The 14,103-nt window shown below is 39.1% G+C and overlaps 1 protein-coding gene across 6 annotated transcripts in view; it reads left to right on the top strand.

Moving 5' to 3' along the window:
• JHY (junctional cadherin complex regulator) overlaps positions 1 to 13,901 on the top strand; it is a 44,554-nt gene extending 30,653 nt beyond the window's left edge. For 4 of the 6 annotated variants that reach the window (XM_043500747.1, XM_043500746.1, XM_043500748.1 and 1 more), the window contains 5 exons: positions 1,380 to 2,092; positions 3,899 to 4,190; positions 7,128 to 7,208; positions 12,143 to 12,268; positions 13,131 to 13,901. In XM_043500747.1, the coding sequence (XP_043356682.1) occupies positions 1,380 to 2,092; positions 3,899 to 4,190; positions 7,128 to 7,208; positions 12,143 to 12,268; positions 13,131 to 13,334 (1,416 nt within the window). In that variant the 3' untranslated portion in view covers positions 13,335 to 13,901. Of the gene's footprint in view, positions 1 to 1,379; positions 2,093 to 3,898; positions 4,205 to 7,127; positions 7,209 to 12,142; positions 12,269 to 13,130 lie in introns of those variants that run through there. The other 2 variants (XM_043500750.1, XM_043500751.1) reach the window with 2 other exon arrangements.
• The last annotated feature ends 202 nt before the right edge of the window (positions 13,902 to 14,103 follow it).

Below are 14,103 nucleotides of genomic sequence, written 5' to 3'. Positions count from 1 at the left end.
TAGTCTGTATTCGCAAAAAGAAAAGGAGTACTTGTGGCACCTTAGAGACTAACACATTTATTAGAGCATATTATTAGAGCATTTATTTATTAGAGCATAAGCTTTCGTGAGCTACATCAGATGCATCCGATGAAGTGGGCTGTAGCTCACGAAAGCTTATGCTCTAATAAATTTGTTAATCTCTAAGGTGCCACAAGTACTCCTTTTCTCCTTACAGTGTGTATGATAAACCCATTGTTTCATGTTCTCTGTGTGTGTATATCAATCTCCCCTCTGTTTCTTCCACCAAATGCATCCGATGAAGTGAGCTGTAGCTCACGAAAGCTTATGCTCAAATAAATTTGTTAGTCTCTAAGGTGACACAAGTACTACTTTTCTTTTTACATGCAGACAATGACTCAAGGCAAATCTCTTACTAATATATATAATTGCTTTAACTTGCAATTCCAAAGACATCTAGGGACATATTTACACTAAATAGATCACACTGGGAAAATATTTATTTCATCAGTCTGGAGAGCTTTTGACCAATAATTTGTCAGAGCAAAGCTCTGCCACTAGCTCCTTTTACAGAGCTTTAATTTTTACCTTGTGGGAGAGGGAAATGATTGGCTACCTATATTTTTATTTATTTCTACTAAAAGCCACGACACTTTGACATATAATTAAAATCATAAACAGCAATAGCAAATCAGAAGTTAATGCCTTCTGTCCACCTCCCATTTCCAAATCTAGCAACAAAACAACCAGTAAACAGAGCCAAATTCTCTGCTGTTTGTAAACTGGACTCCTCTATTGAAGTCAATGAAAGTGTGCCAATTTACACCAGAAGAAAATCTGACTCCAAAATTTCTCCATTATACACTGGACCAGATCCTCGGTTGATATAAATTGATGTAGCTTCAGTGACGTTAACAACTTTGCCACAGTTTATAGTAGCTGAAGATCTGACCTATTATACATACAAGTATAGTAAAGTAAAAATAAGACAGCACTTTGGCATATGGTTAACCTTAAGTACATGCTCAAGTCCCACTGACTTCTATGGAATTTAAGCATATGTCCTGAATTGGAGTCTAAGGTTTGTGGATGTAGAGAAATCCCTGAATGAAAGGTGTTGGAGCAGCAAAAAGTATGTTTAAGTTTTTAGTATGTTTAAAGAAAAAAAGTACTTGTGGCACCTTAGAGACTAACAAATTTATTTGAGCATAAGCTTTCGTGAGCTACAGCTCACTTCATCGGATGCATTCAGTGGAAAATACAGTGGGGAGATTTATATACATAGAGAACATGAAACAATGGGTATGTTTGTCTCTTCAAGATATCATTTAATATGCATGCAAAATGATCACCTCAGAGTTTCACAATACTCTTTTTAGGATCACCGAAATAAACAGCCACAGGCAGACAGAACAAAATTAAATCGAGCGGTGAGAGAGAGATCTTTACCAGCAAATGATGTCCAGCATCCACCAGGAAGACTAGCAGAACTAAGACCTCAGCATCACACACATCGCAATGTTTCAGAATTTGAGAACTTCCATATGGATTCCAACTCTTCTGAAGTGCTAGAACTTGAACAAGATGACAATAGTTCACTGCATAGTTGGTTACAAACAAATCCCTTCGTTGGTCCAATTACTCCTTTCATTAAGACTACTTCAGCAGCAGATTGGGGAACACACTCAAATACTATACAAAATAATTCAGATTTGGTAAACTGGAATCAGAAGCAAATCTCCATGAACTTGGCTTTATCTAGGCACCATCTTGAACTAACAATGCATAAAAACCCTACTGGGTTGAATTTATCTTCAGCATATACTAGTGAAGAAAACAAGAAATATCAGCACGACCCCGGAAACAGACCGCCATATAATCAGCAACATTTGCAGAATAGTTATGTTTTGGAGCCTCTTCCACCTCATGGGTATGCCAAAGGTCACATGCTCCTAAACCAGAAAAGCATCGCATCTACTTACAATGCTAATTTTCAAGAATCAGTAAAAGACCAAGTTTCAACTCCGAATCATAGAAAGCAATTTTATATAGACAAGAGCCATCACAACAACTGTGCAACCAATAGCTTGTGGTAAGGACCCATGTTTCAAAATGTTATTAGCATAATGGTACATGATACCAAGGAAATCATATTAGAGAATGCCAAGGAAGTGTTCAGAAAATCTGATGCATTCAACCACAGTAATTTATTCGTAACTTCTAGTTTGTTCATTAGTGTTTGATTTAATAAACAGTTTAACGCTATTTTAAAGCTTTCAATACCCTAGCCATTCCTACACATGAAATTCCCATTGATCTTAGTGTGTTTGTACATGCAAGGACTGCAAGATCAAGCTTAAGAATGGTTACTGAAAAGCTGGCATTAAAGAGCAAAACAAAAAAACATTTGGTTGCATCATTCATAAACTGAGTCTAGAGAAGCCTATTTGTACTCAACTTGGTTACACCAAAACCCAGCTTGTGGCAAGGCAGAGTGAAAATCCCAAATTGCTCTAATGCAGTTCAGTGCACTGCCATTCATGTTTCAATACTTGTCTCTACTGGTATTCTTCTTAACAATCTTCCCCAATTGCAGGTCCACCAGAAGTGGTGCTCGTGTATATAAGGTACAAGCAGCTGGTCGCATTTTTACCAATCCTGCACTTGCTCTTATCAAATTCCCATCAAAGTCAACGGTTTTGTGTGCAGAAGTTCTTAGAAGAATAAAATATGACACCACTATCATGAAAAAGGCATGAGAGGTTAAAGCTATTTGTATAGAGCTTGTATGTGGATTTATGGTAATAATTGAAAATTCTACTTTTAAATGAACACAAAGGGCCTGATTTTCACCTACTTAAAAGACCTGATCCAAAGTCCACTGAAATCAATGGATATCTTTTCATTGACTTCAGTGAACTTTGGATCAGGCCCAGCGTTTGCCCCAGTTGACTTCATGAAGTTATTCCTGGTATACATGGGTGTGTGACTGAGATCAGAATCAGTCACAAATGGTCATGTTCACTTCTGATGTTTTGAAAGTTTGCGTGGTGTGACAGAGTCGGGCCAGATAGCTACAGGAGAGTAATAGAAGGCAGATATATTAGCCCCAGGCTACGCAGGTCCCTTTTCCCTGGCTAAGGTAACAGGGAAGGTTCCAGAACAATCAGGAACCTTCTGGAGACAATTAAGACAGACAGGCTGATTAGAACACCTGCAGCCAATCAAAAAGCTGCTAGAATCAATTAAGGCAGACTAATCAGGGCACCTGGGTTTTAAAAAGGAGCTCACTTCAGTTTGTGGTGTGCGTGTGAGGAGCTGGGAGCAAGAGGCACTAGGAGCCAAGAGTGAGAACGTGGACTGTTGGAGGACTGAGGAGTACAAGCATTGTCAGACACCAGGAGGAAGGTCTTATGGTGAGGATAAAGAAGGAGTTGGGAGGAGGCCATGGGGAAGTAGCCCAGGGAGTTGTAGCTGTTGCACAGCTGTTCCAGGAGGCACTCTAGACAGCTGCATTTCACAGGGCCCTGCGCTGGAACCCGGAGTAGAGGGCGGGCCCGGGTTCCCCCCAAATCCTCCCAACTCCTGGTCAGACCCAGGACAAGTCGACCTGGACTGTGGGTTCAGAAAAACGGCCAACCTGAGGGCTGCCGTGAAGCTCCAAGGCGAGCAAATCTGCCAATAAGCGCAAGACCCACCAAGGTAGAGGAGGAACTTTGTCACAGTGGGTAGTTCAATGGTTGAAAATGTACCCAGCAAACAATATCTAACGGTTTTTAAAATATGTTTGATTAGCAATGACAATTTCAGTTTACAGATTGCTTATTGGGGCTTTGCATCTAGGTATGAGTAAACACAATTTCCTTCTTGCATTTTGTTTTTTTTTTTTAAACTTGAGGCCATCCCAGTCATCTGCTCAGAAGCCGCTAGCAAGCCCTTCTCCAACTACACAACTTATGCAGACAATGGAACAGCATCATGAAGAAATCTCTCAACTGGAAGACACTCACCTTGCTGAAAGGCAGTTCTCTGGCTTGTTTCCACCTGTAATCCCAAGGGTAGAAAGTGACTCAGAAATTAACACAGAAAGAAGTGAAGGAAGCCAAGTGAAAATTAGTCGCAGCAACTCAGAAGGGTACCTGCTGCAAATGGAAAAGCAAAAACAGCTGAAAAAAAAAGGGACTAGGAAGGTAAGAAAATATGGGTGAGTTAGAAACCAATTTTATATTCCTGTTTCCTCCTCTCATTTAAATTAGTACTTTGTGCTCGTTATCCATAGATCTCAAAGCACTTTAAAAGGGATATTATTTCCATTTTACAGAAGGGGAATTGATACTCTGGGAGGTTAAGTGACTTGCCCAATATCAAACAAGTCAGTGGCAGAAGCAGATTTGGAAAAAGAAAATAACTAGTAGCTGATCTGGCCAACTCACTCCCACACTTTATATTCCAAGGAGTTGAAGCAATTCATCACTGCATCTTTCCACTCCACTTTTCAGAGAAGGTCACCTGTTAGAACACATGGGGAACTGTTTATCCTTTAAGTTATTCCTGTGGTAAAATGATTGAGAAAGAAGCCATTTGTATAGGACAGCAGGTAGCCAGGCCTCAAGTCTGAATAAGTTATTATCCTTGTCATGCTCATTTGCCAGTCAGATCAAATCTCTTGGTTTCCAAGGGAATTCAAACTAAACAACATTAAAATTTACAGGATTTGTGAAGCTAATGTTATAAACATTATTCCAGGTCTACTGACAATCCCATTGTGATCACTTATTAAAACTGAGCTCTTTGTCTCTTCTGTGTGTCCAAATTCATACTGTAACCATTTACCACTGATGCAATGGAACGGTATAAAGATATCCTTGTACACCCATGACAAATTAAATGTTTAAGAAGTTAGCTTGTCTGCACTGAGAAATGCAGCTAAGCTGGAATAATTACTCACGTGCTTCATCTAGGAGGCAGTTTGTGTATTGCTGCTTGACTGCCTCTAAGAAGGGTTAGCTGGATTAAGATAGTAACTACAGGGCAGATTTCCTTCCTTTTCCATTCCCTGTGTTCCAGCCATTGTTTTTGTCCTTTTTTCCCCAATAACTCTCACACTTACACATCTGAAGAATTTTGTGGAGAATTGGATTGCTTATGTCTCGCAGTACAACCCAGCTTATCACATTAAACAGAAGTCCATACAAACACACCGAAGTCAAATTTAATTCACGCACATATTTTGGCTTTGAAAATATATTGGAAATTACTTCAGCTGCTTGAGGAAAAACTTGGCTTTATTCCATACAGCTAAATGATTAACTCCCTGTATTAGCTTCAGTTTAAAAAACGATTATATAATTGTTCCATAAAAGAGTTCAGATACTTGCCTCAAAAAAAAGTCTAATATAATTTCTAATATAATATAGATTTCATTTGTTTGCCAGTTGGGTCTGACTTAAAACATGTTCATCATTTGAAGAAAGTACTTATTTTGCTGGTAGAAATTCTTTTGGCATTTCTGTAGCCACTCCATTACTGGAATTACTGCAGTAGAAGGCCAGAAAGAAAATAAAGCAAGCCAGAGTCTGGATTATTAAGCGTTTTCATTGGCAAGCTTTTAAAATTTAGCCCAGCTATGAACATTAATTGAGTCTCTTTGAACAGATGTAACGAGATCCAGGAATGCCCAGCCCTCCGCAGACAAGCCAGAAAAGCACCTTATCCTGGAGCGAACATAATGGATGGTTAGAAATGGATTAAGATGAAATTCTGGCTCCCCACACAAACAACCATGAAAAGGGTTTTCCACAGGGGATCAGCACAGGGCAGAAGAGAAGTGAAAGAGGACCCAAGCAAGAGGATGGGTGCAGTGCATTTGTGTGGGCTCGGTTGTGGCCATTGCAACAAAAACATAGTACATGATCCCATTAGCAATGACCTTCTTTTTGCCTGCTGCAGCCAATTCACTTGTAAAGGTTTTGTTCCATGCTAGTACTGTTAATTTTTCACCTTTTTAGGTGAATGGTTGCTTCCAACTAAAAAGGTTCAAGAGGTGCTGCTCACAACACTGTCATGTGGCCAAATGAGGTTCCATATAGCGGTATTATTGGGAAAGAGTAAACTTTTCAATCCCTAGTTATTGGGAACTGGGTTCAAAGTCAACCTAATTAGAAGGTTCTTATGTTACTTATGGCATTTCTGAGAATGTATAAGGGCACTCAAAAGATGCAAGAAGAATTTGACTAGCCTCATGGGAAAACAGTGTCTAATTGTCATGCATCACCAATATTTTAAAGGGGAGTCATTTTAGAAAATATTCCATATCGTTTTCATAAGATTAAGGGAATCTCTGACAACAGAGCACTTTCTTGATTGGATTTATGAGCTGTGGGTTTTGTTTTGGTGGGGATTTTTTTCCAACAAGTTTATTAATTTAAAGCTACTTGGCCAGATTCTTCTCAGTTACATCAATGTAAATTAGGGGCAAAACTGATGACTTGAGTGTAAATCAGGAATAATTTAACTTGGGTAACTGAGATGAGAATTACACTCAGTCTACCCAAACCATCTTCTAGAGCCTCTATCTTTGTCCCCAGGTCTTCCTCCCCTTCCTTCATTCTGGATGAAATCCTGACTCCACTGACTCTTGCCATTGATTTCAGTAGGTCCAGGATTCCACCTTGTGCCTTCTCCCCCACTATCACTGAATTTGCTATCCCAGGCACAAGGTCTTTAACTAGTTACCAGGAGGAGGAGCATACATATGAACTTCTCTTTTATCACCAAAAGCAGGGTGTTTTCTGTAGTTTTGCTACAAGGCTTTGTTCAAAAGTTCAGTTAATGAAATAAGTGCCAAATGCATTGTCATTTTAATCTGTTTAACAGAATCCAGCTCATGAAATGTAAATTACAAATTACAAAATGGAGGTTAGCCTGTTAGTCATTCAAATGTCCACATAATATGGGAAATTTCTAAAGGAATATTATCACATGAAACAAATTACGTTTACTCACTTTAATTTATAGTAGGACATACCTGCTGAGAGTAAAGACACCTTTAAGACTTTTGCATTACTGACGGAGACTTTTGCCCTCCATACCAAGTTAAAGGAAGATGTATTTGATTCTGTCTTTAGCCTTCTAGGCCAAGAAACTACATGAACCTGGATGTGAAGCTCGGAGGCCTTGGACCTGACTATGAAGCAGTCAGAGAGAAAGTAAGTGTCACAGATTGCATATAAACCAGACAAAATGCTAAGTAAGCTGATGTAGAATGTAATGGAGATGAAAGCACAGTTGATAAAGTAACTAAAAATTGCCTGGGAGGTTATACCCTTAACTCAAGCTAAATATTAAATGCCAAAGGGGACCTTCCTTCTGAGTGTTAGGAAAACAACTAGTACATAGGTGGGCATTACCATCAAATAAATGATAAAGATAATGTTCTAGTCAGGTATCTGTTAACCACTCCATTCATGAGTCCAACTAAGACAATAAAACAAAACAAAACAGTAAGATCTCCTCTACCAGTTAGGCTAAGAAGTAGCCCCTTTTTTTTTATGAGCATCTCTCTTGCCAGATGCCCTCTCTCATCCATATAAACAGTATTGATGCAGGTCCATGGCCACCTAGCATATCATGCCTGTCATTAGGCTGCTCTCCATCGCCCTTTGGAATTTTTTTATAGAACACTTTAATTTCCAGCGACCTGTGCTAAAGGAGACTCTCCTTAGCAATATAGAGTTTGTTATACAGTTGAACAAAGTTGATCATCCATTAGCACTCATTTTCACTATCCAGTTCATTGCAAAACTAGGTATAAATATATGCTAGATTTCGAGACTTGGTTTGCACAAACCCACAGCTAATTTTCATAGGTTAAAAGGGACCATTGTCATTATCTAGTCCGATGTCATGCATAGTTTAGGCCATAAGATTTCCCTGAATTAATTCTTTCTTCAAGTGATCGAACTAGAATATGTCTGTTAGAAAACCCATCACAACCATTGATAAGTTGTTCCAGTGGTTAATTACCCTCATTTAAATATATACTCTTTATTTCTAGTCTGAATTTGTCTAGCTTTCAACAATTGGATCAACTTCCAGTCATTAGAGCTTGTTATATCTTTAAAAAGAAAAGGAGTACCCGTGGCACCTTAGAGACTAACAAATTTATTAGGCATAAGCTTTCGTGAGCTACAGCTCACTTCATCGGATGCATCCGATGAAGTGAGCTGTAGCTAATAAATTTGTTAGTCTCTAAGGTGCCACGGGTACTCCTTTTTTTTTTTTGCGAATACAGACTAACACGGCTGCTACTCTGAAACCTGTTATATCTTTGTCTGCTAGATTAAAGAGCCCGTTACTATCAAACTTAACTATAAGGTATGTGTTCCAATTGTTTAATTATTCTTGTGGCTCTTCTCTGAACTCTCTCAAATTTTTCAACAGCCTTCTTGAATTGTGGACACCAGACCTGGACACTATATTCCAGCAACTGTTACACCAGTTCCAAATACAGATGTCATATAATCTCCATATTCCTACTCAATATTCCCCTGTTTTTACATCCAAGAATCACATTAGCCCTTTACAGCCACACTGTAGCACTGGAAGCTGATCTTCAGCTGATGAGCCACCATGAACCCCACGTCTTTTTTCAGAGTCCCAGCTTCCCAAGATAGAGACCTCCATTCTGTAAATATGGCCTACGTTCTTTGTTTCCAGATATGACCTTTCATTCAGCCATATTAATACATATATTGATTGTACCTAACTTGGCAAGTGATACAGATCACTCTGTAACAGCGACCCATCCTCCATTATTTACCCTCCCCCAATCTTTGTGTCATCTGAAAACTTTATCAGTAATGACTGTTTTCTTCCAAGTCGTCATAAAAATATTAAATAGCATAGAACCAAGAACAGATCTCTGAGGGACCCCATCAGAAATCATCCAATTAATTGTGAATTAGAGAATCATCAGATTGAGACCTAACCCCACTTCAGTAGGTGCCATTGATTTTGTATCATTCTAGTTTCTTAATCAAAACTTCTCATGGTACCAAGACATCTACATTTATTACATCAACACTGTATTGTAGTAGCACATCCTTACCTCATGGGCGCCCCCTTGTCTCTGGTAGCAGAGTTGCATGGGGTCTTTGTCGGTCTCCCCCACCTGGGCTCTCCTTTGGACCTGCAGCTGCCTTTCTCAGTCTGTGTCTTCTCCTGACTCCCCCTCTGGTGTTCTGTGGCTTGACCCTCCAACCAAGGGCAGGTCTATTCTACAACCGGCATTGACGCTCTGAGATTGAAGCACTGGTGGTCAATTTAGCGGGTCAAGTAAAGACCCGCCAAATCGACTGCAGATCGCTCTCCAGTCGATCCCTGTACTCTTCTCGTTGGGGGTAGAGTAAGGTAAGTTGACGGGAGATTTTCTCCCATCGACACGCCCCCCCCATGGCATAGACCCCACAGTAACGTGACCTAAGGTACATCGACTCCAGCTACATTATTCACGTAGCTGGAGTTGCATAGTGTAGGTCGACATACCGCGGTGGTGTAGACATAGCCTAAGTCACAAAAATGTCTAAACCCTTTCCAGAGCTGCAAGAGCAAGTCCAAATAAAAGTCCACACAAATCTTCAAAGTAACAGCCCTTTCTCCCCTCTTGGGTTTCACTGTAGTTCTCTTGTTGACTCTACCTCAGGGCTCCCCCAGCAGGAGCCTGAATTGTTAGGGTAGTTTGTTCCTCTGCTATTTCCTGTCTATTAAACCCTATCCCAAGGCTTCTCTCTGCGAGAGAGACCTGTCTTCTAGGCAGTCTCTCTTGACCTGAGTTCCCTCAGTCTACTTATTAGGCTTAGCTCTGCCTCCTCTGGTCAGGAGGCAATTAGTCAATTGCCCCCCCCCTTCCCAGGTGCAGAGCATGACTATTTGGGGTTCTTTCCCTTGCCTTGCAGATGACGGAATTACGCCCCATCGCACACTTTTATCAGCCCAATTTGCAGTCTCATAAAAAAAATATCAAGTCAGTTTGAGAAGATCTATTTTCCATAAACCTGTGCTGAGTAGCATTAATTATATTATCCCTCTAAACTCTTTATTAGAGTCCCATATCGGCCATTCCATTACATTGTTGAGGATCTATGTCTGACTGACAGCCTACCATTACCAAGGTCATCTAATTTACCTTTTTAAAAAAATATTGGCACAACACAAGCATTCTTCCAGTCCTCTGGATATTCCTTGTGGGCTAAGACATGTTCACTACCAACATTAAGAGTCCAGATTTCCTTTGATATCATGGATATCTGTCCAGAAAACTTATGCATGCACATAAAAAGGGAGAAGTGTATAATAGAAGGAGAGACAATTGTACCTTTGATAGATTCATCCCTCTAGTTTTGTAGTTCCCAGAAGCAGGTATCCATTAAAGGAATTTTCAGCTGGTGAGTATCCAACTGAAGGCAAGTCCAAACTGCTTTGTTCTCCCTGTGGTAGTTGAAGTGTACATGAATGACTTTAACATGATTGAGCTGCACTGTCATTCATGTGCAGAAGATAGTCTCCTTGAACCTTGGAAGAGAAAATGAAACTAAATACAGTAGAGTAAGTGCAGCAGGGAAGTATCTGAATGCACATCACTCACTGTTAAGCAAACCTCTGATCTTACTGTGGCAAAGAGGAGATGATTGTCAGAAAAAGGTTCTGAATGAAAAATATCATTTGACCTCTTCACTGCCAGTAACTTTACTGGTTAGATTAAGCTGTTGTACATCTCAAGAGCTGTAGAACATATCCCATGTACTCTTGAACCTCACTGATAAGATAACTATTTATATTTATATAGTGTCCTTCACAGAGCATTGCATATCTAAAATGATGAAATCATCAGCCCTTTGGAGCAGTTTAAAAGCTACAGTGATTTCTTCAGCCTTGCAGTAAATGAGATAGATTGGTCATCTCAAATCTATATCAATAGAGAGAGAGAGATGCATTGCTACAAAATGGCCTCCCTCCATACAGCAGAGGGTTCTGTCTCTTTTTAACACTTTGGCAACACTTGTATAGCTTGTCACACCAATAAAGTGTTATTAAATTGCAATGGGGGGGAAAATTGAATGTTGACATCAGCTCCTAACTGGGGCAAACTAAAATACCTTGAAAAAAGAAAAGGAGTACTTGTGGCACCTTAGAGACTAACAAATTTATTTGAGCATAAGCTTTTGTGAGCTACAGCTCACTTCATTGGATGCATTTGGTGAAAAATACAGAGGGGAGATTTATATACACACACACACACACACACACACACACAGAGAGAACATGAAACAATGGGTTTTATCATACACACTGTAAGGAGAGTGCTCACTTAAGATGAGCCATCACCAGCGGCGGGGAAAGGAGGAAAACCTTTCATGGTGACAAGCAAGGTAGGCTATCTCCTTTCCCCCCCTGCTGCTGGTGATGGCTCATCTTAAGTGATCACTCTCCTTACAGTGTGTATGATAAAACCCATTGTTTCATGTTCTCTGTGTGTGTATATCAATCTCCCCTCTGTATTTTCTACCAAATGCATCCGATGAAGTGAGCTGTAGCTCACGAAAGCTTATGTTCAAATAAATTTGTTAGTCTCTAAGGTGCCACAAGTACTCCTTTTCTTTTTGCGAATACAGACTAACACGGCTGCTACTCTGAAACCTGTTAAAATACCTTGCTGAGCCTGAGAGTAACAAATGGTTGGAAACAGAGACAGAAAATAGGTTAAATAAATGGACCACAGTCATTCAAGGCTTTAAATGCAGTAGAAGGGTTTTAAAAATCAATGCAAAACTGGACAGGTAGCTAGTGCAACCATTTTAGAATGGAAGTAATATGCTGAAACAGCTATGTGCCATAAAGATGCAAACTGCGCCATTTTCAATTAGCTGCATCCTCGATATAACAAAGGAAGAGCTCTTGAAAATAAAGAATTAGTTATCTAACCTTGAAAAACTAGATTTTTAAGACGATCTTGCTGAGCAATGATTAGTGGCAGATCTATTCTAAACAGCCTCACAGACGTAAATGGGAAAGTCCATCAGTAAAGGGTCAATTAACTGATCCCTCAAAACTTTAAATAACCATTACATTTTTCATTTGCCAGACAGAAAAGTTAAATAAGCAAAAGGAATATGCAAAGAAAGTTAAGGAGCACAACATGAAGAACGTTGCTACTGTGCAGAAACCTCCAGCAAAACCTCAGATCAAGTCGTCATTTTCAAGACATAAGGTCAGACTAGAAAGCGTCTCATTAGATGGGGCTAGAACTCTCATTAGAGTGAGAGGGAAAGGGCTTGTCCATGGGCCTCAGAGAACCATAGAAGTTAACTCCTCGAACAATTTTGGGTTAGATGCCAAAAGATAGAGGGTCTCCCACTGACGTTTTTATTGTCTTTTAAAACAATCCCAGACACTCCTAATACAGAAAGTTGCTCAAGGTCAGTTACCTATTAATTATTTTTGTACAATCCTCATTGTATTCCTTCTCTTGTCAAGAAATTTATCAGCCTTCAAACTCACCAAAAATGAAATTTCCAAGGGACTCCATTAAAGTTAGTCTAAGCTTTGATTTGAAAGTTTTCAAGAGTATCTCAGCATCTTATTTATCATTTTAGGTCTTTTGTAATGTAATTTTTGGGGACCAACAGGGGGTCTATTATAGAACAAATCTCTGTTTTCTGGGGCTATGAAACTCGCTGTCACAAGATATCATTCAGGTCAAGAGCTTAACAGGAATGAAAAACAGATTTGATATTTATAAGGCATGTGAGAATATACAAAATTATAACAGTAAATACTATTTTTGTTGTTAAAGTTTTGGAAGGGATATAAACCTGCATGCTTCAGGGCATAAAGACAACCTCTAACTAATGATGGTCAGGAAGCAATTTTCCTTGGAGCAGATTATTCGATAACTGTAGAGTTTCTTGCACCTTTCTCTAAAGCATCTGGTACTAGTCACTACAAGATGTGGAATTATTACATCCTTAATCTGATCTAGTATGAAAATTCTTATGTTCTCCTGCCATTTTAAAAGTGTTGTTCTGATTTTATTGTCAATTTCAAAATTCTATCAATCTTTTTATTTTTAGGCTCTGGAATATGCTAAGAAGATTCCTAAACCAAAACCTTTCTCAGCAAAACAATCAGATGAAGAACCAAAAGAGGAAAGAACTCTAGCACAAAACTTAAAAGGCCAGAATTTACCTCAGATTTCCTCACTGAAAACTCTGCAAAACAGACATGAAATAGAGAAGCAAGTTGTGGCTGCTTTCAAAACACTTCACATTTTATAAGAAGTTTGAAATTATTAGGGAGCTGTAGAGGGTAGACAATATCTGAACTGTTTACGTGGTGCATTAAATTACTTAGGTTTCCCAGATACAGTATTTCAGGACTCCACTACTTAAATAAGAGCCTGTATCATCAAAAACATTGATTTCAAAAGGTGAAATATTTTCAGATCAATTGCCCTTAATTTAGTCCAATATTATTATAGCCAAATTATTTTTTTTAAAATGTAATCTTTATTTTAGAATTGTGCTTCTTGTTATTCTATTGTTTCCTTTCTTAGAATATCCTGATTATGTTGCTGCCTCTTTCTGAGCAGTTTATCCAGAAAGAGCAGTGAGTGAATTTAGGTGCCTGCAGGGTTCAGCAGGAGTTTTGTGAATTGTAGTGGAACCTAAACCTGAGACTTTGATGCCTAAACACATGTGTGAATCTAGATCTGTGTGTCCTATTCGTCTTTCCCAAACTGCTCATTCTTTTTATGCTGTGAAATAAACCTACAGCTACTTACAAAAACATTTTTTATATTTTACATAATGAACTTTTAAAAGTATTTCCATCAAATCTAAAAACAGTCTGAGTGACTGTGTGTGTGTATCTATCGTTATTGCTTTTCTCTTAATATAACTTGAACTGAAATGAAAACAGGAACATTTCCATGATGCTCACTGAGCCATTGACCCAAGAGACATAAATTAATGATAAAATATTTTCGTTATGGCCCAGGTTTCCATGACTGGGGGTAGACAGGTGTTAGAGAGGTTAACAGCAGTA

This window comes from Dermochelys coriacea, chromosome 22 (genome assembly GCF_009764565.3).
Source record: "Dermochelys coriacea isolate rDerCor1 chromosome 22, rDerCor1.pri.v4, whole genome shotgun sequence".
Taxonomy (NCBI): domain Eukaryota; kingdom Metazoa; phylum Chordata; order Testudines; family Dermochelyidae; genus Dermochelys; species Dermochelys coriacea.
The sequence above is the reverse complement of the archived record's forward strand: the minus strand, read 5'-3'. Positions and strand labels throughout refer to the sequence as shown.